The 27,140-nt window shown below is 46.5% G+C and overlaps 2 protein-coding genes across 3 annotated transcripts; one reads left to right on the top strand and one right to left on the bottom strand.

Annotated features, from left to right (window-relative positions):
• Positions 1–477: 477 nt before the first annotated feature.
• LOC139273590 (zinc finger protein 239-like) lies at positions 478–17,953 on the top strand. Of its 2 annotated transcripts, none has more exons than XM_070890549.1 (3): positions 478–529; positions 1,399–1,564; positions 15,716–17,953. In XM_070890549.1, the coding sequence occupies exon 3, from the start codon at positions 16,055–16,057 to the stop codon at positions 16,631–16,633; it is 579 nt and encodes a 192-aa protein (XP_070746650.1). In that variant the 5' UTR covers positions 478–529; positions 1,399–1,564; positions 15,716–16,054; the 3' UTR covers positions 16,634–17,953. The 2 variants fall into 2 exon arrangements, with proteins under 2 accessions (XP_070746650.1, XP_070746651.1); XM_070890550.1 differs by having other exon boundaries at positions 499–586.
• Positions 17,954–24,506: 6,553 nt separating this feature from the next.
• Positions 24,507–24,875, bottom strand: LOC139273596 (histone H4-like). Its single transcript, XM_070890556.1, has one exon. The coding sequence runs from the start codon at positions 24,819–24,821 to the stop codon at positions 24,507–24,509; it is 315 nt and encodes a 104-aa protein (XP_070746657.1). The 5' UTR covers positions 24,822–24,875.
• Between the last annotated feature and the right edge of the window lie 2,265 nt (positions 24,876–27,140).

Raw genomic sequence — 27,140 nt, forward strand, 5'->3', positions numbered from 1 at the left:
AACCTACCTCTTTGACCCAGCTTTTGGTCATCTGCCGTAATTTCTGCTTTTGTGGCTCGGTGTCAAATGTATGTGTTGTGTCCTGTAACACTGCTGTGAAGCGCCTTGGGACGTTTTACTACGTTAAAGGCGCTCTATAAAGAAAAGTTATTGTTAATACTGCAGGAGTGAGGGATTGACAGAGTAGGGAGTCTGGCGCAGGCGCACTGCGAGCAGTCGTGCCCCTCACCACCGACGCCTGATGTGACGTCACCCGGCCGGCGCGTGGTGAGGCGGTTGAATGCTTTTCAAATCAGGAGCCACGTGCCCCCCGAGCTGCCCGCCCCTTCAACACAGTGGGCGGGGCTCTGAGGCGCTGCCGGCTCCTACTGGTGGGAGTGGCTGGCAATCTGCTTCGTTTAACCAATAGTCGGCCGCGAATTCCGCAGTGCGCATGCTCGGTGCCGCACTCCGCACTCCCCACCCCCAGTCCCCGGATGCTGAGCAGTTTGCTGTAACGAGCGGTTGGACAATGTGGGGAACCGGACTGGTGGGCGGCTGGGGCCGGGGCAGAGCGCTCGTCCGGCGGGCGGGCGGGGAGGGTGCGGTGAGTCTGTGAGGGAAAACACCGGACTGAACACAGCCCCGGAGCTCAGGGTTTGGGGACATGCGGGAGATAGACTGAAACTTCCAGTGAGCTCAGACAGTGTGTAACCCGGGGGCCCAGTGAGCTCAGACAGTGTGTAACCCGGGGGCCCAGTGAGATCAGACAGTGTGTAACCCGGGGGCCCAGTGAGATCAGACAGTGTGTAACCCGGGGGCCCAGTGAGATCAGACAGTGTGTAACCCGGGGGCCCAGTGAGATCAGACAGTGTGTAACCCGGGGGCCCAGTGAGATCAGACAGTGTGTGACCCGGGGGCCCAGTGAGATCAGACAGTGTGTGACCCGGGGGCCCAGTGAGCTCAGACAGTGTGTAACCCGGGGGCCCAGTGAGATCAGACAGTGTGTGACCCGGGACCCAGTGAGCTCAGACAGTGTGTAACCCGGGGGCCCAGTGAGATCAGACGGTGTGTTACCCGGGGGCCCAGTGAGATCAGACGGTGTGTAACCCGGGGGCCCAGTTAGCTCAGTGTGTAATCCGGAGGCTCAATGAGATCAGACTCTGTAACCCGGGGGTCCAGTGGGATGAGACAGTGTGTAACTTGGGGGCCCAGTGATATCAGACAGCGTGTAAGCCGGGGAGAATTCTGGTGATTTTCTGTCAGTCCAGACGGGCGGCTCAGGAATCTTGAGGAAAAGGATAAAATCAAACAGAAATACTGGACATATACTTTTCTGAAACGTTGGAAAAACACTTTACACTACATTCCACTTCACAACATTAATATTCTTCTAATTTTGTGATCTGTCATAATTAGATCTCCCAGTAAATGGCGGAGTGTTTGAGAAAGTTCCACAGCTGGAAGGAAACAGGGATTGTGGACTGAGGAACAACAGCAGGTGAACCAGCACAGGATTGTGAGAGCACCAACCAGGGAGCCCCTTCCGATTGAAAGTGCTTCAATAGATCGACTGGGGAGAAAGGTAAGAGAAAGTGCCATTTACTCAGATACACACCGGTCCTGTAGACAGTACACACAGGTTACAAGGTAAGACAGGAAATGAGACTGGGAGAGTCTGACCACCGAGCACAATTATCCAGCATGAGGTCGTGCAATGGGATGTGAAGTGAGATCACTTTCTGTCTGTAAACACACAATCACAGTGAATCTTGTGTGTGTTTTAGAGTAAAGGGCTTTGATCTAAGAGGTGACTCCAGTTTGAGGCAGAGCCCAGCAGATGGACCAGTCTCTGTACATTAGGTGGGGCTGAACTCACACCGACACCATCAGATCTCAATGTTCAAATATTTCCCATCTGGTGAGGAAGCCAATGGAAAGATTGAACCGGAAGCACGTCGTCAATTCAGAGATCACGATGCACAGACCAATCTGAAATACCAGCACGGCCTATCACTGACAGAATCAATTATTCATTCATGAACATTTAGAATTATAAGAAAATATATTGATAACTACTAATATTGAAGCATTTACGATTAATTGATCACTAGAGATATGTAGTATTCTAATATAGTGAGATAGAGATACGGAGAGTTGCAATTTATTTATTGGCGTTGAACTTGACCCCGAGATGAGCTTCTGAACCCATATTCTCTCAATCACCGAGTACACTTACTTCCAGCTCCATAACATCGCCGGTATCTGCCCCTTCCTCATCCATGCCTCTGTTATCATGACATTGGACTATTCCAATATTCTCCTGATCGGCCTCACACCATGTACTCTCCGTAAACTTAATCTTATCAAAAACACTCCTGCCCGTATCCTTACTCAGGAACACAAGAAATAGCAGGCGTAGGCCATACGACCCCTCCCATCTACTCTGCCATATAGTAAGATCTCTATTCGATAGAGAATTTCAAAGATTCACAACTCTTAAGTGAAGAAATATCTTCTCATTTCAGTCTTAAATAGGCGATCTCATCCTAATACTAGGATCGATCCCTAGTTCGAGACTATCCGGCCCTTGTCAATTCTTCTAAGAATTTTATGTTTCAATGATATCACCTTCCATTCTTCTAAACTCCAGAGAATATAGGCCTATTCTAATCAATCTGTCCTCAGCCCTCTCATCCCAACTTGTATCAATTTCCCTTCACCCATCACCCCTGAGCTCGCTGAACTACATTGGCTCCTGCTCCATCAGTGCCTCAATTTCAAAATTCAAATCCTTGTTTTGGCATCTGACCAGGACCTTGTCCCTCCTTATTGCTGTAACCTCCTCCAACCCTACAATCCTCCAATTCTGGCCTCTTGAGCAGCCCCAATTTTCATACCTCCAATATTGGTGGTCGTACCTTCAGCTGCTGAGGCCATAAGCTCTGGAATTCCCTCCCTAAACCTCTTTATTACACTCCTTAATACCTATCGTTTTGAACAAGCTTTTAGTCACTTGTGCTAATATTTCCTTACGTGACTGGATGTCAAATTTTGTTTGATAACGGTCCTTTGAATTGCCTTGGGACATTTTACTACTTTTAAGGCACGATATTAATGCAATTTGTTGCTGATAACTGAAGATATTTCGAATTGTCATGACTCTCACTAGGGTACAGTTTAGCCTCTGGCACTGACTCACTGGGGTACAGTTTCCTCTGGCACTGACTCTCACTGGGGTACAGTTCCTCTGACACAGATTTACTGTGTATCTAATTCGTGCTGTCCCTGCCCTGGGACAGTTTAGAGGGAGCTTTAACCTGAAACTGATCAGGAGCTGCAGGTGGAAAGTTTTGTACTGCTGCTGAATTTTAATTGATAAGCTGCCCAGTGCGCTCAGGGTGGACACTGAAGTTCGCCCAGTGGCAGTATAGAGGAAACTTACTTTGTATCCAACCCATACTCCACCTAGTCTCTGGGAATTTAATGTGAATTTGAAAGCAATTGCTAGGGTAGATAGCGAGAAATTTATTCTGCTGCTTGGGGTGTCTAGGACAAGGGACATAACCTTAAAATCAGAGTCAGGCCATTCAAGAGAGATGTTAGGAAACCTTTCTTCACTCAATGGATGGTTGAAGTGTGGAACTTCCCACAATAAGCAATCGATGCTCGCCCATTGAATAACTTTGGGCCGGTTGTGATTTCTGCCCAATGACCCGTTGCTTGTTCCTTTGGATTGGATCTTTATTTATTCCCTTTGGTTTGTTTTCAGTTTCAGTGCTGGACCCACCACTCAAAGCACTTTGTCTGACCTGCCCTGGGAATGAGCAGACTCCTCCCTCATCTCCCACACTGCAACGTGTCTCCTCCTCTTTCCCCCTTGGTTGTGTTCCACACTCTGGGCCCTGGCCCTGGCCCTTCCCCAGGGATTCTCAGTATGAACAGCGGGATGTGTGTTGAGACAGGATGTCCCAGCTCTCCACCTTTAAATGGCCCTGCTTTATGACATCACTGCAATGCCTAGCGACTAACCTCACTGACCCCAGCTCATTATGGGCTGGCAGCATCTGATGGGACAGTGTAGAGGGAGAAAGACTTGGATTTATTTGGTGCATTTCACGACCACCGGACCTCTCAAAGCGCTTTACAGCCAATGAAGTACTTTTGGATTGTAGCCACTGTTGTAATAAGGGAGATTTACTCTGCATCTAACCCGTGCTGTACCTGTCCTGGGAGTGTTTGATGGGATAATGTCGATAGAGTTTTACTCTGTATCTGACCTGTGCTTTACCTGTCCTGCAAGTATTTGATGGGACAGTGCAGAGGGGACTTTACTTTGTATCTAACCCATGCTGTACCTGCCCTGGGTGTGTTTGATGGGACAGTGTAGAGGAAGATTTACAGTGTATCTAACCCATGCTGTACCTTCCCTGCGAGTGTTTGATGGGACAGTGTAGAGGAAGATTTCCTCTGTATTTGTCCTGTGCTGTACCTGCCCCTGGGTCTGTTTGATGGGACAATGCATAGGGAGCTTTACTCTGTATCTAACCTATGCTGTACCTCCCCTGGAAGTGTTTGTTGGGTCAGTGTAGAGGGAGCTTTACTCTGTATCTAACCAGTACCATACCTGCCCTGGGAGTATTTGACGGGACAATGTAAAGGGAGCTTTACGCAGTATCTAACCCATGTTGTACCTGTTCAGGCAGAGTTTGTATCTCTGTATCTAACCCATACTGTAATTGCCTTGGGAGTATTTGATGGGAGAGTGTAGTGGGAACTTTACAATTTATCTAATCCGTGCTGTACCTGCCCTGAGAGTGTTTGATGGGACAGTTTAGAGGGAGATTTACACTGTATCTAACTCTTGCTCTACCTGCCCTGAGAGTGTTTGATGGGACAGTTTAGAGGGAGATTTACACTGTATCTAACTCTTGCTCTACCTGCCCTGAGAGTGTTTGATGGAACAGTTTGGAGGGAGCTTTTCTCTGTAACTAACCCGTGCTGTACCTGCTCTGGGAGTGTTTGATGGGATAATGTAGACGGAGATTTACTGTGTATCTAAACTGTGCTAACCTAGCAAGTTGTGACGAGGACTCCAATAATCTACAAAGGGATATAGATAGGCTCAGTGAGTGGGCAATACTTTGGCAGATGGAGTATAATGTGGGAAAATGTGAGCTTATTCACTTTGCTGGGAGAAATAAAAAAGCTAATTATTATTTAAATGGGGAGAGAATACAAAATGCCGTGTACAGCGGGATCTGGGGATCCTTGTACATGAAACACAAGAATTTAGCATGCAGTTACAGCAATTAATTAGGAAGGCAAATGGAATGTTGGCCTTTATTGCAAGGGGGATGGAATATAAAAGTAGGGAAGTCCTGCTGCAAATGTACATGGCATTGGTAAGACCACACTTGGAGTACTACATACAGTTTTGGTCTCCTTATTTCAGGAAGGATATACTTGCACTGGAGGCAGTTCAGAGAAGGTTCACGAGGTTGATTGCTGAGATGAAGGGGTTGTCATAATGAGAAAGATTGAGCAGGTTGGGCCTGTACTCATTGGAGTTTAGAAGACGTAGAGGTGATCTTATTGAAACGTATAAGATTCTGAGGGGGCTTGACAGGGTAGATACAGAGAGGATGTTTCCCCACATGGGGGAATCTAACACCAGGGGGCATAGTTTCAGAATAAGGGGTCGCTCATTTAAAAGGGAAATTAGGAGCAATTTTTTCTCTGAGGGTTGTGAATCTTTGGAATTCATTACCTCAGAGAGCTGTGGGGGCTGGGTCATTGAATGTATTTAAGATAGGGATAGACAGATTTTTGAATGATAAGGGAGTCAAGGATTATGGGGAGTGGGCGGGGAAGTGGAGTTGAGGCCTGGATCTGATCAGCCATGATCTTATTGAATGGCGGAGCAGGCTCGAGGGGTCAAATGGTCTACTCTGCTCCTATTTCTTATGTTCCTGCCCTTGGAGTGTTTTATGGGACAGTGTAGAGGGAAATTTGCTCTGTACTTAATACTTGCTGTACCTGCCCTTGGAGTCTCTGATGGGACAGTGTAGGTGGAGGTTTACTCTGTATCTAACCCATGCTGCACCTGCCCTGGGAGCGTTTCGTTAGACAGTGTACATAAGAAATAGAAACAGGAGTAGGCCATACGGCCCCTCGAGCCTGCTCCGCCATTCAATAAGATTATGGCTGATCTGATCATGGACTCAGCTCCACTTCCCCGCCCACTTCCCCGCCTACTCCCCATAACCCCTTATCCCCTTATCGTTTAAGGAACTGTCTATTTCTGTCTTAAATTTATTCAATGTCCCAGCTCTCTGAGGCAGCGAATTCCACAGATTTACAATCCTCAGAGAACAAATTTCTCCTAATCTCCTTTTTAAATGGGCGGCCCCTTATTCTAAGATCATGACCTCTAGTTCTAGTCTCCCCCATCAGTGGAAACATCCCCTGTGCATCCACCTTGTCGAGCCCCCTCAAAGTCTTAAAAGTTTCGATAAGATCGCCTCTCATTCTTCTGAACTCCAATGAGTAGAGGCCCAACCTACTCAACCTTTCCTCATAAGTCAACCCCCCCCCCCCCCCCCGCCCTCAGCCCCACAATCAACCTTGTGAACCTTCTCTGAACTGCCTCCAAAGCAAGTATATCCTTTCGTAAATATGGAAACCAAAACTGCACACACTATTCCAGGTGTGGCCTCACCAATACCTTGTATAGCTGTAGCAAGACTTACCTGCTTTTATACTCCATCCCCTTTGCAATAAAGGCCAAGATACCATTGGCCTTCCTGATCACTTGCTGTACCTGCATACTACCCTTTTGTGTTTAATGCACAAGTATCCCCAGGTCCCGCTATACTGCGGCACTTGGCAATCTTTCTCCATTTAAATAATAACTTGCTCTTTGATTTTTTTTCTGCCAAAGTGCATGACCTCACACTTTTCAACATTATACTCCATCTGCCAAATTTTTGCCCACTCACTTAGCCTGTCTATATCCTTCTCCGATTTTTTGTGTCCTCCTCACACGTTGCTTTTCCTCCCATCTTTGTATCGTCAGCAAACTTGGCTACGTTACACTCGATCCCTTCCTCCAAGTCGTTAATATAAATTGTAAATAGTTAGGGTCACAGCACTGATCCCTGTGTCACCCCACTAGTTACTGGTTGCCAACCAGAGAATGAACCATTTATCCTGACTCTGTTCTGTTAGTTAGCCAATCCTCTATCCATGCTAATATATTACTCCCAACACCGTGAACTTTTATCTTGTGCAGTAACTTTTTACGTGACACCTTGTCAAATGCCTTCTGGAAGTCCAAATACACCACATCCACTGGTTCCCCTTTATCCACCCTGTTCCTTACTCCAGCAAATTTGTCAAACATGACTTCCCCTTCATAAATCCATGCTGATTCTGCCTGACCAATTTTGCTCATCCAACTGAACTGCTACTGCTTCTTTAACAATGGACTCCAACATTTTCCTAACCACAGATGTTAGGCTAACTGGTCTATAGTTTCCTGCTTTTTGTCTGCCTCCTTTTTCAAATAGGGGTGTTACATTTGCAGTTTTCAATCTGCTGGGACCTCCCCAGAATCCAGGGAATTTTGGTAAATTACAACCAATGCATCCACAATCCCTGCCACTACTTCTCTTAAGACCCACAGATGCAAGCCATCAGGTCCAGGGGATTTATCTGCCTTTAGTCCCATTATCTTACTGAGTACCACCTTCTTAGTGATTGTGATTGTGTTAAGTTCCTCCCCCCATATAGCTCCTTGACTATCCACTGTTGGAATATTGTTAGTGTCCTCTATCGTAAAGACTGATAGAAAATATCTGTTCAAAGTTTCTACCATCTCCATGTTCCCCATTACTAATTCCCCGGTCTCGTCCTCTAAGGCACCAACATTTACTTTAGCCACTCTTTTCCTTTTTATATACCAATAGAGACTGTTTTTATAGTTTGTGCTCGTTTACTTTCATAGTCTATCTTCCCTTCCTTAATCATTGTTTAATCATTCTTTGCTGACTTTTAAAAGCTTCCCAGTCTTCTGTCCTCCCACTAGTTTTGGCCACTTTGTATGCCCTTGTTTTTAGTTGGATACCGTCCTTTATTTCTTTAGTTAGCCACGGATGGCTATCTTCTTTTATACTTGCTATTGAGGGAGTGCAGCGAAGGTTCACCAGACTGATTACCGGGATGGTAGGACTGACGTATGAAGAAAGACTGGATCGACTAGGCTTATATTCACTGGAATTTAGAAGAATGAGAGGGGATCTCATTGAAGCAAATAAAATTCTGACGATTGGACAGGTTAGATGCAGGAAGAATGTTCCCGATGTTGGGGAAGTCCAGAACCAGGGGTCACAGACTTAAAGATAAGGGGTAAGCCATTTAGGACCGAGATGAGGAGAAACTTCTTCACTCAGAGAGTCGTTAACCTGTGGAATTCCCTACCGCAGAGAGTTATTGATGCCAGTTCATTGGATATGTTCAAGGGAGAGTTAGATATGGCCCTTACGGCTAAAGGGATCAAGGGGTATGGAGAGAAAGCAGGAAAGGGGTACTGAGGGAATGATCAGCCATGATCTTATTGAATGGTGGTGCAGGCTCGAAGGGCCGAATGGTCTACTCCTGCACCTATTTTCTATGTTTCTGTGTCACTTATTAGCCCCAGCCTGAATGTTGTCCAGGTCTTGCTGTAAGCGGGCATGGACTGCTGCATTATCTGAGGAGTTGCAAATGGAACTGAATACTGTGGCGTCATCAGCGAACATCCCTAGTTCTGCTTTCATAGTTTTTCAGTCGCCTTTATTTAGAATCAGGACACTGGTTTGAGATCTGACTTTCTCACTCTCCAACTGAATTTGAAATTCAACCATGTTATGTTCACTTTTTCCTAGAGGATCCTTCACTATGAGGTCATTTATTAATCTTCTCTCATTACACAATACCAGATCTAAGATAGCCTGCTCCCTGGTTGGTTCTGCAACGTACTGTTCAAGGAGACCATCCCAGATACACTCTTATAAACTCTTCCTCAAGTCTACCTTGGCCAATTTGATTTGTCTAATCAATATGAAGCTTAAAATCGCCCATGATTATTGCCGTACCTTTCTTACAAGCCTCCATTGTTTCTTGATTTATACTCCATCCAACAGTGTAGCTACTGTTAGGGGGCCTATAGACTACACCCACCAGTGACTTCTTCCCCTTATTAATTCTTATCTTCACCCAAACTGATTCTACATCTTGATCTTCTGAGCCAAAATCATTTCTCACCACTGCACTGATCTCATTGGTTATTAACAAAACTATCCCACCTTTTCCTTTCTGTCTATCCTTCTGAATTGTTAAATACCCCTGAATATTTAGTTCCCCGCCTTGGTCACCTTGCAACCACGTCTCTGTAATGGCTATCAGATCATACCCATTTGTATCTATTTGTGCCGTCAACTCATCTATCTTGTTACGACTGCTGCGTGCATTCAGATAAAGAACTTTTAATTTTGACTTTTTACCATTTTTCCCTGCTTTGACCCTACTTTCTGTTACACTCTTATTTTTATACATACAGTCTGATTCTCATTTCCCACAGTGCAACCCTGCTCTATTGCCTTCTCTTTGCTCTTTGACTTTTTAAATTTCCTCTCACCTGAACCCTCCCCCCCCCCCGCTCCCCGCCAACCACCCACTATTTAGTTTAAAGCCCTCTTTACAGCCCTAGTTATTCGCTTCGCCAGGGCACTAGCACCAGCCTGGTTCAAGTGAAGCCCGTCCCAACAGTTCAGCTCCCTCTTGCCCCAGTACTGGTGCCAGTGCCCCATGAATCGAAACCCATTTCTCCCACACCAATTTTTGAGCCATGTGTTCATCTTTCTGATCTTATTTACCCTATGCACATTTGCCCGTGGCTCATGTAGTAATCCAGAGATTATTGCCTTCGTGGTTCTGCTTTTTAATTTAGCCCCTAGCTACTCAAACTCCCTCAACAGAACCTCTTTCTTTGTTCTACCTATGTCATTGGTAACTACGTGGCCCACGACAACTGGATCTTCCCCCTCCCACTCCAAGTTCCTCTCCAGCCCAGAGGAGATGTCCTGAAACTTGGCAATTCGCAGGCATCACAGCCTTGCGGACTCACGCTCTCGGCTGCAGAAAACAGTATCTGTCTCCGAACCAAGACTGTTTCTTACCACTACAACATTTCTTTTTACTCCCTTCCCCCCCACTTGAATGGCCTCCTGTAGCACGGCGCTGTGGTCAGTTTGTTCATCCTCCTTGCAGTCCCTGCCCGCGTCCAAGCAGGGAGCACGAATCTCGTACCTGTTGGGCAATTGCAAGAGCTGAAGCTCCTCCATCACTACCTCCTAGGTCCCCACAGCTGCCTCGCTCGTAGTCACACACTCCTGTCCCTAACCACGGACCAAATTTGAATGAATTAATCTAAGGGGTGTGACTGCCTCCTGGAACACAGCGTCCAGGTAACTCTGCCCCTCCCTGATGTGTCGCAGTGTCTGCAGCTCGGACTCCAGTTCATCAACGTGGAGCCGAAGTTCCTCGAGCAGCCAACACTTGCTGCAGATGTGGTCGCCGTGGACCTCAATGGGGTCAACCAGCTCCCACCTGCAGCAGCAGTAACACAGTCAGATTCAGGTGAATTTATAATGGGGAACAAAGAAATGGCAGATCAATTGAACAAGAACTTTGGTTCTGCCTTCACAAAGGAAGACACAAATAAGCTTCCGGATGTACTAGGGGTCCGAAGGTCTAGTGAGAAGGAGGAACTGAAGGATATCCTTATTAGGTGGGGAAATTGTGGTAGGAAAATTGATGGGATTGAAGGGCCGATAAATCCCCAGGGCCTGATCGTCTGCATCCCAGAGTATTTAAGGAAGTGGCCCTAGATATAGTGGATGCATTGGTGATCATTTTCCAGCAGTCTATCGACTCTGGATGAGTTCCTATGGACTGGAGAGTTGCTAATGTAACACCACTTTTTAAAAAAGGAGGGAGAGAGAAAATGGGTAATTATAGACCAGTTAGCCTGACATCAGTAGTGGGGAAAATGTTGGAATCAATCATTAAGGATGAAATAGCAGCACATTTGAAAAGCAGTGATAGGATTGGTCCAAGTCAGCATGGATTTATGAAGGGGAAATCATGCTTGACAAATCTTCTGGACTTTTTTGAGGATGTAACTAGTAGAGTGGACAGGGGAGAACCAGTGGATGTGGTATATTTGGACTTTCAAAAGGCTTTTGACAATGTCCCACACAAGAGATTGGTGTGCAAAATTAAAGCACATTGTATTGTGGGTAATGTACTGACATGGATAGAGAACTGGTTGGCAGACAGGAAGCAGAGAGTCGGGATTAATGGGTCCTTTTCAGAATGGCAGGCAGTGACTAGTGGAATTCCGCAGGGCTCAGTGCTGGGACCCCAGCTCTTTACAATGTATATTAATGATTTGGATCATGGAATTGAGTGTAATATCTCCAAGTTTGCAGATGACACTAAACTGAGTGGCGGTGTGAGCTGTGAAGAGGATGCTAAGAGGCTGCAGGGTGATTTGGACAGGTTAAGCGAGTGGGCAAATACATGGCAGATGCGGATAATGTGGATAAATGTGAGGTTATCAACTTTGGGGATAAAAACACGAAGGCAGAATATTATCTGAATGGCGGCAGATTAGGAAAAGGGGAGGTACAGCGAGACTTGGGTGTCATGATTCATCAGTCATTGAATGTTAGCATGCAGGTACAGCAGGCGGTGAAGAAGGCAAATTGTATGTTGGCCTTCAGAGCTAGGGGATTTGAGTAGAGGAGCAGGGAAGTCTTACTGCAGTTGTACAGGGCCTTGGTGAGGCCCCACCTGGAATATTGTGTTCAGTTTTGGTCTCCTAATCAGAGGAAGGACATTCTTGCTATTGAGGGAGTGCAGCGAAGGTTCACCAGACTGATTCCTGGGATGGCAGGACTGACATATGAGGAGATACTGGATCGACTGGGCCTGTATTCACTGGAGTTTAGAAGAATGAGAGGGGATCTCATAGAAACATGTAAAATTCCGACAGGACTGGACAGGTTAGATGCAGGAAGAATGTTCCCAATGTTGATGAAGTCCAGAACCAGGGGTCACAGTCTTAAGGATAAGGGGTAAGCCATTTAGGACTGAGATGAGGAGGAACTTCTTCACTCAGAGAGTTATTAACCTATGGAATTCCTTACCGCAGAGAGTTGTTGATGTCAGTTCATTGGATATATTCAAGAGGGAGTTAGATATGGCCCTTGCATCTAAAGGGATCAAGGGGTATGGAGAGAAAGCAGGAACGGGGTACTGAAGGAATGTTCAGCCATGATCTTATTGAATGGTGGTGCAGGCTCGAAGGGCCGATTGGCCTACTCCTGCACCTATTTTCTATGTTTATACATCGCTTGCCCTGACATCTCTAATGTATTTAATTAATTTTTAATGCTAGCTCTTAATTTAAACCAATGCCCAAGAAAAGAGAGAAACCTTGCCGGCGACGCCCACATCCCGTGAATGAATTTTTTTGAAACAGTTCTAAACTTGGCCAGGATGGAATGTGAATGTTTGAGGAGAGGGGTCATTAGCGTTACCTAGCTACTTACAGCCAGGGCAGCTTGTAACCATAGTTCCTGAACAGAATTATGCCATGTGTGATCTGTGTCAAATGTTAATGCTTGCGTAGCACTTACTCTGAGCTAAAGAACTGTTTGGCTCTCTTTCCCCCCCCACCCTGCCAGTTGGAAGTAAGGCTTTGAATGTGCCCAATTGAGTAATGCCAGGTAAGAGATTTAAGGTTTGTCACTGTGTCGACCTAAGGGTCCTTGATGACCCAGTCAGTGCCATACTGACATATTTGTCTTTACGACTAACCTTTGATGGAACTGGAGAGATGTCGACTGTGACGGCAACAGTTTTGGCAACAGACTGTTTAGAGGAGCCGATCCCAAAAACTGCCCCAAAGTTAATACAGCCCCTTTGATCTGCTGGAGTATTTTCCCATGAATTGTTCTCATATTGATTACCAAAGCAATTGGTGACATAGCCTGACAAGACTTTGAACAGTGTGGGGGGGGGGGGGGGGCAACTTTATCCTGAGCCGCCCTACCCACGCAGGGAACTGCCGGGATGGGTGAATGGGGGGCCAGCGCTGACTTTACAGCCTGGAGTCAGTATCGGGAGTGGGGTAATAATGGCGTCCCATCCCATCCCGTGGTGATTCCTGCCCGGCGAGTTTGGTAAAAGTGATACCCCCCACTCCCGGGTCTCTGTGTGGCAGCCTCTCCAGGGGTTTTAATTTCTCCAGCCTCCTTGCGCATGGTTTCAGCGGGTCCCCCAAGTCAGGGGGTCCCCCGTTACTGGCTGATGCTTGGCAGTGTTTACGGTCTTGTATGCATTGTCGCCATCGGGTTAATCAAGATCTGGTCAGTTACAAGCGATCTGTAAAGATACAATGGGTTTTCCTGAATTTGTTAAGGCCCCTAGTTAATACGCAGCGAGGGTGTTACCATTCATCTGGACTTGGTTGGCTGTGAGGACAAGTGTACCCACTGTAGCCGAACTCCCTCTTCCTGCTCCAGGCCAAGCAATGGAAGATACGTTCAGGAAAGGGGTACTGAGGGAATGATCAGCCATGATCTTATTGAATGGCGGTGCCGGCTCGAAGGGCCGAATGGCCTACTCCTGCACCTATTTTCTATGTTTCTATAACCAATCATTTCCCTGCTTTCCTGTGACATCACATTTTGAATCTTTTTACTTCTTATCCTCCCAGGTCACTTGGTGCTGTTTCGGCTGTCTGCTCGGCTGACTCACGCCCTTTGTAGGATTGCCGCTGCTCCCGCTCTCGCGCCCTTTCCGAAGTCCCGCTGCTCGGCTGACTCACGCCCTTTGTAGGCTTACCGCTGCTCCCGCTCTCGCACCCTTTCCGAGTCCCGCTGCTCGGCTGACTCATGTCCTTTGTAGGCTTGCCGCTGCTCCCGCTCTCGCGCCCTTTCCGAAGGGATGGGCGCAAGTAGGTTTTTCCCCACGCGTTGGTTCTCTCACTACCTGCTGCAGGCCCAGTCTGGCAGCTATGTCCTTCAGGACTTTGCCAGATCGATTAGTAGTGATGCTACCGAGACAGTCTTGATGGACATTGAAGTCCCCCACCCAGAGTACATTCTGTGCACCTTGCTACTCTCAGTGCTTCTTCCAAGTGGTGTTCAACATGGAGGAGCACTGATTCATCAGCTGAGTGAGGGCGGTAAGTGGTAATCAACAGGAGGTTTCCTTGTCCATGCTTGACCTGAAGCCAGGAGACTTCATGGGGTCCGGAGTCAGTATTGAGAACTCCCAGGGCCACACTCTCCCGACTGTATACTACTGTATCGCCACCGGTGGGACAGGACATACCCAGGGATGGTGATGGAGGAGTTTGGGACATTGGCTGAAAGGTATGATTCTGTGAGTATGACTATGTCAGGCTGTTGCTTGACTAGTCTGGGACATCTCTCCCAATTTTGGCACAAGTCCCCAGATGTTGGTGAGAAAGACTGGGCTGGGTGCGGAGGTCGATGCCGGGTGGTCCGTCCGGTTTTATTCTTATTGTTTTTCATAGCGGTGGATCAATTGATGAATCAATATGATTTTATTGAATGGCGGAGAAGGCTCGAGGGGCCAAATGGCCTACTCCTGTTTCTAATTCTTATGTGCTTATTCCCTAGCCCAGATCCTGTCTTTATATTAAGAGCAATGGTCCCAACACTGACCCTGGGGACACCACTGTTTACATCCCTCCAGTCTGAAGAACATCCATTAACCACTACTCTCTGTTTTCTGCCCTTTACCCAACTTCCTCTCCACGCGGCCCCACTCCCTTTAATACCGTGAGCCTTAATTTGATCAACAAGCCTCCTGTCCGGCACCTTATCATACACCTTTTGACAATCCATCTGCACAACATCCACTGTATTTCCTTTCTCACTGCACTGTGTTATTTCCTGCAATAATCCCTGCTGTCTGTCCTGAATCACTACCAAATGTTGCAATGTTTACTTCTGAAGTTAAAATCCCCCACGCAGGGGTAAAGCGCTCTATCAATGACACCAGGAGCCCAGACACGGGACCAGGCTGTGCTCTGAGCAGGCGCAGTGCCAGTGGTGGAGGTGGTCTGAGGCAGAAGAGACGTTCCACGAGTCGGTAGGAGCTTGTGGGCTCAGCAGTCGAATTGGACCCCTGGGTGGGCTGGGCAGCTTCATAAACACCTGGTGTAGGCCTCAGGCCCCAAATATGAGCCTGCAGGCTCCATGTTTGACCCGCGGTGAGAGACCCGACCACTCGGGGTAACTAGCTGAATTCTTGGACAGGATCAGGGCGCCTGTGTGGCCATCTTGGTACAGGAGCAGAGGGTGGGTGGGGTTTAGGGTCCCAGTGACCAGGAGAGAAAATAATTTCCTTGTTTATTCTCAGTGCGCACTAGGGATGTAGAACTGAACTCAACCAGAGAAGAGAGAGTGAGAAAACTGCATATGGAGGAAAGAAATGATAGAGGTGGTGTGATGAGTTTGGATTTCAGCACAGGGTGGAGGGAGAGTGTGTGGGATGAGAATTTACAGCTTTGGGGAACAAAAGAGGAAAGAATGCTCCATAGAAACTAGGATTGTCTGTCCTCAGTGCTGACTTTTGTAAACTCCTTTAACAGAATATTAGAAAAGGAGGATTTACAGATGGGAAACTCGAACCAATCACAGTCACTCGATTCACCTGTAATCATCAGCCTTTGAATGTGGAAGGAGAAACGGTTGTCTGTTCTGTCTGTGAGAAAAGATATTAAACATTAGTGTGACTGGTAAAGCACCGAGACACACACACCCGAGTGAGAGTGTTCCAGTGCACTGACTGTGGAAAGAGCTTTAACCAGTTACACAGCCTGAAAAAACATCGCACCATTCACAGCGGGGAGAAACCGTTCACATACTGTGTATGTGGGTGAAGTTTCAATTGATCATCCAACCTGGAGAGACACAAGGACACCCACACCATGGAGAAACCGTGGGAATGTGGAGACTGTGGGAAGAGATTCAATTGCCCCTCTGCGCTGGAAACTCATCGACGGCATCACAACGGAGAGAGGCCATTCACCTGCCCCATGTGTGGGAAGGGATTCACTCAGTCATCCAACTTGCTGGTACACAAGCGAATTCACACTGGGGAGAGAATATTCATCTGCTCTGAATGTGGGAAGGGTTTCACTCGATCATCCCACCTGCTGGCACACCAACGCATTCATACTGGGGAGAGGCTGTTCATCTGCTCTGATTGTGGGAAGGGTTTCACTCGATCATCTTACCTACTAGCACACCAGCGAGTTCACATTGGGGAGAGGCTGTTCACCTGCTCCGAGTGTGAGAAGCATTTCACTCGATCATCCCACCTGCTGACACACCAGCGAGTTCACACTGGGGAGAGGCCGTTCACCTGCCCTGAGTGTGGGAAGGGATTCACTCAGTCATCCAACCTGCTGACACACCAATGCATTCACACTGGGGAGAGACCGTTCACCTGCCCTGAGTGTGGGAAGGGATTCACTCAGTCATCCAGCTTGCTGAAACACCAATGAATTCACAAATGACTGCAGGGGTTGGACTCTGCTGTTATTGTTGCCGTTCATCACGTCCAGGACTGAACCATGTTCACTCAGACTGTTGGGGTTTGTTGCCGCTGGTATAATTAATCCCTATAACTGGGCTGGAGTTTAATTTTCTGGATATCATTGAATCATAGAATGGTCACAGCACAGTAGGAGGCCTTTTGGACCATCGAACCCATGCCGGCTCTCTGCAAGAGCACTTCAGCTAGTCATAAGAACATAAGAAATAGGAGCAGGAGTAGTCCACACCACCCCTCGAGTCTGCTCCGCCATTCAATAAGATCATGGCTGGTCTGATCATGGACTCAGCTCCACTTCCCTGCCCACTCTCCATAACCCTTTATCGTTTAAGAAACTGTCTATTTCTGTCTTAAATTTATTCAATGTCCCAGCTTCCACATCTCTCTGAGGCAGCGAAGTCCACAGGTTTACAACCCTCTGAGAGAAGAAATTTCTCCTCATCTCTGTTTTAAATCGGTGGCCTCTAGTTCTAGTCTCCCGCATCAGTGGAAACATCCTCTCTGCATCCACCTTGTCAAGCCCCCTCATATACGTTTTGATAAGATCACCTCTCATTCGTCTGAATTCCAATAAGTGGAGACCCAACCTACTCAACCTTTCCTCATAAGTCAATCCCCTCATCTCCGGAATCAACTTAGTGAAACTTCTCTGAACTGCCTCCAAAGTACCCACAGGTCCTGCTGTACTGCAGCACTTTGCAATCTTTCTCCATTTAAATAATAACTTGCTCTTTGATTTTTTTCTGCCAAAGTGCATGACCTCACACTTTCCAACATTACACTCCATCTGCCAAATTTTTGCCCACTCACTTAGCCTGTCTATTCCTTTTGCAAATTTTTTGTGTCCTCCTCACACATTGCTTTTCCTCTCATCTTTGTATCATCGGCAAACTTGGCTACATTACACTCAGTCCCTTCTTCCAAGTCGTTAATATAGATTGTAAATAGTCCCAATCCCCGCCCTTTCCCCGTGGCCCTGCAAATGTTTTATTTCATGTACTTATCAATTCCCTTTTTAAAAGCCACAATTGAATCTGCCTCCACCACCCTTTCAGGCCGTGCATTCCAGATCCTAACCACTCGCTGCTTAAAGAAAAGTTTTTTCTCATGTCACCTTTGGTTCTTTTGCCAATCACCTTGAATTTGTGTCCTCTGGTTCTCAACCCTTCCGCGAATGCGAATATTTTCTCTCTACTCTCCAGATTCCTCATGATTTTAGAGCACCTCTATCAAATCTCCTCTCAACCTTCTCTGTTCTAAGAAGAACAACCCCAGCTTCATCATTCTATCCATTGTAACTGAAGTCCCTCATCCCTGGAATCATTCTTGTAAATCTTTTCTGTACCCTCTGTCAAATAAATCAGCTTTGTTTCCTACATACAATGAGTCGATTCCTTGATTTCTCCAAGAGGAGACTAATTGATGTCCTTTTACCGACTGTTCCATTTTTGAGCCTTTTCACGGCTTCTGTTTTAGTGATGTTGGTTAAGAACATAAGAATTAGGAACAGAAGTAGGCCATCTAGCCCCTCGAGCCTGCTCTGCCATTTAACAAGATCGTGACTGATCTGGCCGTGGACTCAGCTCCACTTACCCGCCCGCTCCCCGTAACCCTTAATTCCCTTATTGGTTAAAAATCTGTCTATCTGTGACTTGAATACGTTCAATGAGCTAGCCTCAACTGCTTCCTTGGGCAGAGAATTCCACAGATTCACAACCCTCTGGGAGAAGAAATTGCTTCTCAACTCAGTTTTAAATTGGCTCCCCCATATTTTGAGGCTGTGCCCCCTAGTTCTAGTCTCCCCGACCAGTGGAAACAGCCTCTCTGCCTCTATCTTGTCTATCCCTGGTTGAGGGATAAATGTTAGCCAGGACACCGGAGATCTCGCTTTTCTTCGAAATAACATCATGGACTCTTTAACGCCAACTTGAGAGGTCAGATGGTTCTGATTCTTTTTTTTCATTCATTCACGGAATGTGGGCGTCGCTGGTAAGGCCAGAATTTATTGTCCATCCATAATTGCCCTTGAGAAGATGGGGGGGAGCCATCTTCTTGAACTGCTGCAGTGCGTGTGGTGATGGTACTCCCACAGTATTGTTAGGGAGGGAGTTCCAGGATTTTGACCCAGTGATAATGAAGGAATGGCGATATGCTTCCAAACCAGGATAGTGTGTGACTTGGAAGGAAACGTGGAGGTGGTGGTGTTCCCATGCACCTGCTGCCCTGTCCTTCTAGTTGGTAGAGGTCGTGGGTTTGGGAGGTACTGCCGAAGAAGCCTTGGTGAGTTGCTGCAGTGTATCTTGTACATGGTAAACACTACAGCCACGGTACGTTGATGATGGGAGGGAGTGGATGTTTAAGGTGGTGGATGGGTGCCAATAAAGCGGGCTGCTTTGTCATGGATGGTGTCGAGCTTCTTGAGTGTTGTCGCAGTTGCATTCATCCAAGCAAGTGGAGAGTATTCCATCACACTCCTGACTTATGCCTTGTAGATGGTGGAAAGGCTCTGGGGAGTCAGGAGGTGAGACACTCACCATACAATACCCAGCCTCTGACTTGCTCTTGTTGCCACAGTATTTATGTGGCTGTTCCAGTTAAGTTTCTGGTCAATGGTAACCCCAAGGATGTTGATGGTAGGGGATTCGGTTATGGTAATGCCATTGAATGTTATGGGGTGGTGGTTAGACTCTTGCTTGTTGGAGATAGTCATTGCCTGGCACTTGTGGCGTGAATGTTACTTGCCACTTATCAGCCCAAGCCTGAATGTTGTCCAGGTCTTGCTGTACGCAGGCATGGACTGCTCCATTATCTGAGGAGTTGCGAATGGAACTGAACACTGTGCAGTCATCAGCGAACATTCCCACTTCTGACCTTATAATGGAAGGAAGGTCATTGATGAAGCAACTGAAGATGGTTGGGCCGAGGACACTGCCCTGAGGAACTCCTGCAGCGATGTCCTGGGGCTGTGATGATTGACCTCCAACTACCACAACTATCTTCCTTTGTGCTAGGTATGACTCCAGCCAGCGTAGAGTTTTCCCCCAGATTCCCATTGACTTCAGTTTTACTACAGCTCCTTGATGCCGCACTCGGTCAAATGCTGCCCTGATGTCGAGGGCAGTCACTCTCACTTTGCCTCTGGAATTGAGCTCTTTTGACCATGTTTGGACCAAGGATGTGATGCGGTCTGGAGCTGAGTGGTCCTGGCGGAACCCAAACTGGGTATCGGTGAGCAGGTTATTGGTGAGTAAGTGCCGCTTGATACCACTGTTGGTGATAACTTCCATCACTTTGCTAATGATTGAGAATAGACTGATGGGGCGGTAATTGACCAGATTGGATTTGTCCTGCTTTTTGTGGCAGTTTTCCACATTGTCGCATCGATGCCAGTGTTGTAACTGTACTCGAACAGCCTGGCTAGAGGCGCGGCTAGTTCTGGAGCACAAGTCTTCAGTACAACAGCCGGTGTGTTGTCGGAACCCATAGCCTTTGCTGTATCCAATGCATTCAGCTGTTTCTTGACATCACATGGAGTGAATCGAATTGGCTGAAGACTGGCTTCCTTAGGAGGAGGCCGATGTGGATCATCCTCACGGCACGTCTGGCTGAAGATGGTTGTAAACACCAGCCTTTTCTTCTCAGAAGATCAAGATGTAGAATCAGTTTGTGTCAAGATAAGAAATAATAAGGGAAATAAATCACTGGTGGGAGTAGTGTATAGGCCCCCTAACAGTAGCTACACTGCAGGACAGCATATAAATCAACAACACATGGAGGCTTGTAAGAAATACTGCAATAATCATGGGCGATTTAAATCTTTTGATTGGACAAATCAAATTGGCAAAGATAGCCTTAAGGAAGAGTTCATAGAGTGTATTCGGGATGTTCTTAGAACAATATGATGTGGAGCCAACCAGGGAGCAGACTATTTTAGATCTGGTAATGTGTAATTAATGATCTCGTAATAAAGGATCCTCTTGGGAAGAGTGATCATAACATGGTATAATTTCAAATTCAGTTTGAGGCTGAGAAACTTGGGTCTCGTACTCGTGCCCTGAACTTAAATAAAGGCAATTACAAAGGAAGGGTAAGATGGTAGATAAGCAGTGACAGACATTTAAGGAGATATTTTATAACTCTCAGCAAAGATATATTCCAGTGAGAAAGAAAGACTCTAAAGAAGAACCAGCCATGACGAACTAAGAGTTTTTTGAGGATGTAACTGGTAGAGTGGACAAGGGAGAACCAGTGGATGTGGTGTATTTGGACTTTCAAAAGGCTTTTGACAAATCCCACACAAGAGATTGGTGTGCAAAATTAAAGCACATGGTATTGGGGGTAATATACTGACGTGGATAGAGGACTGGTTGGTAGACAGGTAGCAGAGAGTTGGGATAAACGGGTCCTTTTCAGAATGGCAGGCAGTGACTAGTGGTGTGCCGCAGGGCTCAATACTGGGACTCCAGCTATTTACAGTATAAATTAATGATTTAGATGGGGGAATTGAGTGTAATATCTCCAAGTTTGCAAATGACACTAAGCTGGGTGGCAGTGTGAGCTGTGAGGAGGACGCTAAAAGGCTGCAGGGTGACTTGGACAGGTTAGGTGAGTGGGCAAACGCGTGGCAGATGCAGTATAATGTGGATAAATGTGAGGTTATCCACTTTGGTGGCAAAAACACGAAGGCAGAATATTATCTGAATGGCGGCAGATTAGGAAAAGGGGAGGTGCAACGAGACCTGGGTGTCATGGTACATCAGTCATTGAAAGTTGGCATGCAGGTACAGCAGGTGCTGAAGAAGGCAAATGGTATGTTGGCCTTCATAGCTAGGGGGTTTGAGTATAGGAGCAGGGAGGTCTTACTGCAGTTGTACAGGGCCTTAGTGATGCCTCACCTGGAATATTGTATTCAGTTTTGGTCTCCTAATCTGAGAAAGGACGTTCTTGCTATTGCGGGAGTGCAGCGAAGGTTCACCAGACTGATTCCCGGGATAGCTGGACTGACATATGAGAAGATACTGGATCGACTGGGCCTGTATTCACTGGAGTTTAGAAGGATGAGAGGGGATCTCATAGAAACATATAACAGTCTGATTGGACTGGACAGGTTGGATGAAGGAAGAATGTTCCAGATGTTGGGGAAGTCCAGGACCAGGGGACATAGTCTACGGATAAGGGGTAAGCCATTTAAGACTGAGATGAGGATAAACTTCTTCACTCAGAGAGTTGTTAACCTGTGGAATTCCCTACTGCAGAGTTGTTGATGCCAGTTCATTGGATATATTCAAGAGGGAGTTAGATATGGCCCTTACGACTAAAGGGATCAAGGGGTATGGAGAGAAAGCAGGACAAGGGTACTGAGGTGAATGATCAGCCATGATCTTATCGAATGGTGGTGCAGGCTCGAAGGGCTGAATGGTCTACTCCTGCACCTATTTTCTATGTTTCTAAGAAGTAATGGATGGCATCAAATTGAAAACAAAAGCATACAATGTTGCGAAGATTAGTGGAAGGCCAGAAGATTGGGAACTTTTTAGAAAAGAGCAAAAGACGACTAAAAAAGGGAAAGGAGATAGATTGAGAGTAAACTAGCAAGAAATATAAAAAGAGACAGTAAGAGATTCTATAGGTATATAAAAAGGAAGAGAGTAGCTAAGTTGGTCCCTTAGAGGATGAGACCGGTGAATTAATAATGGAAAACGGAAGTGGCAGAGAATTTGAACAAATATTTTGTATCGGTCTTCACTGTAGAAGACACTAAAAGCATCCCAATAATTGATAATCAAGGGGCTATGGGAGGGGACAAGATGGACAAGTCCCCTAGACCTAATGGCCTGCATCCTATGGTATTAAAAGAAGTGGTTACAGAGATGGTAGCTACATTGGTTGTAATCTGCCAAAAATCCCTGGATCCTGGATTTTTGATTGGAAAACAGCAAATGTAATTCCCCTATTTAAGAAAGGAGGGAGACAGAAAGCAGGAAACTGTTAGCCTAACATCAGTTATTGGGAAAATGCTGGAGTCCATTATTGATGAAGTAGCAGCAGGACATTTAGAAGATCATGGTACAGTCAAGCAGAGTCAGCATGGTTTTATGAAAGGGAAATCATGCTTGACAAATTTATTGGTGTTCTTTGAGGATGTAATGAGCAGGGTGGATAAAGGGGAACCAATAGGTGTCATGTATTTGGATTTCTAGAAGGCATTCAATAAGGTGCCACATAAAAGGTTACTGCACAAGATAAGAGCTCACGGAATTGGAAGTAATATATTGGCATGGATAGAGGATTGGCTAACTAACAGAAAACAGAATTGGGATAAATAGGTTATTTTCAGGTTGGCAAACTAACTAGTGGGGTGCCACAGGGATCAGTGCTGGGACCTCAACTATTTACAATCTATATTAATGACTTGGATGAAGGGACCGAGAGTAATGTAGTTTAATTTGCTGATTATACAAAGATAGGTGGAAAAGCAATTTGTGAGGAGGACGCAAAGAATCTACAAAGGGATATGGATAAGCTAAGTGAGTGAGCAAAAATTTGGGAGATGGAGTATAATGTGGGAAAATGTGAGGTTATCCACTTTGGTATGAAAAATATAAAAGCAAATGAAAAATATAAATGGGGAAAGATTAGAAAATGCTGCAGTACAGAGGGATCTGCGCGTCCTTGTACATGAAACACAAAAAGTTAGCATGCAGGTACAGCAAGTAATTAAGAAGGCAAATGGAATGTTGGCCTCTTTTGCAAGGGGGATGGAATATAAAAGTAGGGAAGACCTGCTACAACTGTACAGGGTGTTGGTGACACCACACCTGGAGTACTTTATACAGTTTTGGTCTCTTTGCATTGGAGGCAGTTCAGAGAAGGTTCACGAGGTTGATTCGTGAGATGAGGGGGTTATGAAGAAAGGTTGAGCAGTTTAGGCCTATATTCATTGGAGTTTAGAAGAATGTGAGGTGATCTTATTGAGCACAGGTGAGCACAACAGTGGCAAATGGAATTCCATCCAGAGAAGTGTGAGGTAATACATTTGGGGAGGGCTAACAAGAAAAGGGAATACACATTAAATGGTAGGTCACTGAAAAGTGTAGAAGAACAAAGCAAGTGCATGTCCACAAATCCCTGAAGCTGGCAGGCCAGGTAGATAAGGTGGATAAGAAGGCATACGGAATGCTTGTTTTTATTAGCTGAGGCATAGAATACAAGAGCAGAGATGATTATGCTTGAACTGTATAAAATACTAGTTAGGCCACAGTTAGAGTACTGCGTGCAGTTCTGGTCACCGCATTACAGGAAGGATGTGATTGCACTGGAGAGAGTACAGAGGAGATTTACGAGGATGTTGCCAGGAGTGGAGAATCTTAGCTATGAGGACAGATTGGATAGACTGGGTTTGTTTTCCTTGAAACAGAGGAGACTGAGGTGTATAAAATTATGAGGGCCCTAGACATAGTGAATAGAAAGGGCCTATTTCCGAGCAGAGGGGTCAACAACTAGGTGCATAAATTTAAAGTAATTGGTAGAAGGTTTAGAGGTGATTTGAGGGGAGATTTCTCCACCCAGACGATGTTGGGGGTCTGGAGCTCACTGCCTGAAAGGGTGGCTGAGGCAGAAACCCTCACCACGTTTTTAAACAGCACTTGAGGCGCTGTAACTTGCGGACCTAGAGCTGGGAAGTGGGATTAGGTCGGATAGCCTCCTGTTGGCTGGCATGGACATGGCCTCCTTCCGTGCTGTAAATTTCCATGATTCTATGTGCGTCAATCTGGTGAGTAAATGATCAGAAAAATAGTCAAACTGCCCCAGGGTCACGTTGTTCAGCCGCCGAATCCATAGAGAGTGCGGCCCTGCCGCTTCAGAGCGTACACCATATCCATGGCTGTGACCATTTTGCGTTTGGTGTGCTCAGTGTAGGTGACCACATCCCTAATCACATTCTCCAGGAAAACCTTCAGCACCCCGCGGGTCTCCTCGTAGATCAGGCCCGAGATCCACTTGACACCGCCACGGCGAGCCAGGTGGCAGATGGCAGGTTTGGTGATGCCCTGGATGTTATCACTGAGCACTTTACAGTGGTGTTTGGCTCCGCCTTTACCCAGTCCTTTGCCTCCTTTACCTCGGCCAGACATCATAATTCTTCACAGGAACATAAATTGAATGATAAACTCTCGCCATCCAGATGTGTTTATGAAGCCAGCCCAGACCTGGTTGAGGAAGGCGAGTGTGAGAGAGGCAAGGAGGAACCAGAATCAGGGTGACAGGTTGAGCAGAGACAGCAGCCTCTGAGCTTCCAGATCTGCCTCCAGACTTCACGCTCCAGCATTGAAATACTTGCCTGCTCCTTCCCGGCACCCTCTCCCCGCCCAGTGTTTAACCCGACGGGAAGGGCCCTTGTGACCTCCCCTCCCCCAGCTCTGCCAGCGGCTGCCGTTTCCTCTGTGCTTGGCTGATGATCGTTGAACACATCAGGGAGCGGAGATATCCTGGGCCCGAGTAAGAGAGCAAACAGCAGCCTCCTTCCAGCAGCTCATCACATTGAGACTATGTCCATAAATGGGCTTTGTGTCGGGGTATCGGGGGCTGTTTGTAAGAGGCAGAGTGGAGCAGGAAGTAGTTTGGGAACATGGAATGAGTGGGGGAAGGGAGCGGAGATATCCCGGGTTGTGTGTGTACAGTGCAAGGCAACAGAGAAAGTTAATCACCGCACTCTTTCAAGTCATTGCTGCTTTCTTTCACAAATCAGTAGTAAATGTTCCTGATTCCCAATCTCACCGTGTCTGCTCTTGGACATTGAACAGTGGAAACACAGCTTGACAGTGAGGATGTGAGGAGTGTCACAAAGTGCATCTATTGAAGGCACCAAGACAGAAGTGTGAAAGTGGACATTTCAAATTTGGTAATTTTGTTTCGGTGCATTGAGCTCTCCAGAACAGTGTTGAAGGTGATCGAGAACAGGCCCTTAACTTGGTTCTCATAGACTGAGAACAATTGTGGTACAGCCCAGGTACCTGTGGATATAATCCAGAAAGCGATTCAGAATTTTACAGGTTGCCCTGTGGGAGAGGAAGTTATAAATCTCGACTGTATCAATCGGGTGATCCCATTCATGAACCAGTGCCGGATTTGTATTGTGACTGGATGCTGAAAACTTTCTATAAAACTACCCTACACAACTGGTGTGGAAAATCTGAGTGCCGCTGTACTGCAGTGAGGTCAGAAACATAGAAACATAGAAAGTAGGTGCAGGAGTAGGCCATACGGTCCTTCGAGCCTGCACCGCCATTCAATATGATCAAGTCTGATCATGCAACTTCAGTACCCCATTCCTGCTTTCTCTCCATACCCCTTGATCCCTTTAGCCGTAAGGGCCACATCTAACTCCCTTTTGAATATATCGAACGAACTGGCCTCAACAACTTTCTGTGGTAGAGAATTCCACAGGTTCACAATTCTCTGAGCGAAGAAGTTCTCTTCTCAGTCCTAAATGGCTTATCCCTAATCCTGAGACTGTGACCCCTGGTTCTGGACTTCCCCAGCATCAGAAATATTCTTCCTGCATCTAACCTGTCCAATCCTGTCAGAATTTTATATGTTTCTATGAGATCCCCTCTCATTCTTTAAATTCCAGTGAATACCTAGTCGGTCCAGTCTTTCTTCATATGTCAGTTCTGCCATCCCGGGAATCAGTTTGGTGAACCTTCGCTGCACTCCCTCAATAGCAAGAATGTCCTTCCTCAAGTTAGGAGACCAAAACTGTACACAATACACCAGGTGTGGCCTCACCAAGGCCCTGTACAACTGTAGTAACACCTCCCTGCCCCGTACTCAAATCCCCTCACTATGAAGGCCAACATGCCATTTGCTTTCTTAACTGCCTGCTGTACCTGCATGCCAACCTTCAATGACTGATGTACCATGACTCCCAGGTCTCATTGCACCTTCCCTTTTCTTAATCTGTAACCATTCAGATAATAGACTGTCTCTTAGGTTATCCACTTTTGGTGGTAAAAACAAACATTTATCCACATTATACTTCATCTGCCATGCATTTGCCCACTCACCTAACCTATCCAAGTCACTCTGCAGCCTCATAGCATCCTCCTCGCAGCTCACACTGCCACCCAACTTAGTGTCATCCGCAAATTTGGAGATGCTACATTTAATCCCCTCGTCTAAATTATTAATGTACAATGTAAACAGCTGGGGCCCCAGAACAGAATCTTGCGGTGTCCCACTAGTCACTGCCTGCCATTCTGAAAAGTACCCATTTACTCCTACTCTTTGCTTCCTGTCTGCCAATCAGTTCTCATTCCACGTCAGCATACTACCCCCAATCCCATGTGCTTTAACTTTGTATATTAATCTCTTGTGTGGGACCTTGTCGAAAGCCTTCTGAAAGTCCAAATACACCACATCAACTGGTTCTCCCTTGTCCACTCTACTGGAAACAT

The sequence above is a fragment of the Pristiophorus japonicus genome, chromosome 9 (genome assembly GCF_044704955.1).
Source record: "Pristiophorus japonicus isolate sPriJap1 chromosome 9, sPriJap1.hap1, whole genome shotgun sequence".
Taxonomy (NCBI): Eukaryota; Metazoa; Chordata; class Chondrichthyes; family Pristiophoridae; genus Pristiophorus; species Pristiophorus japonicus.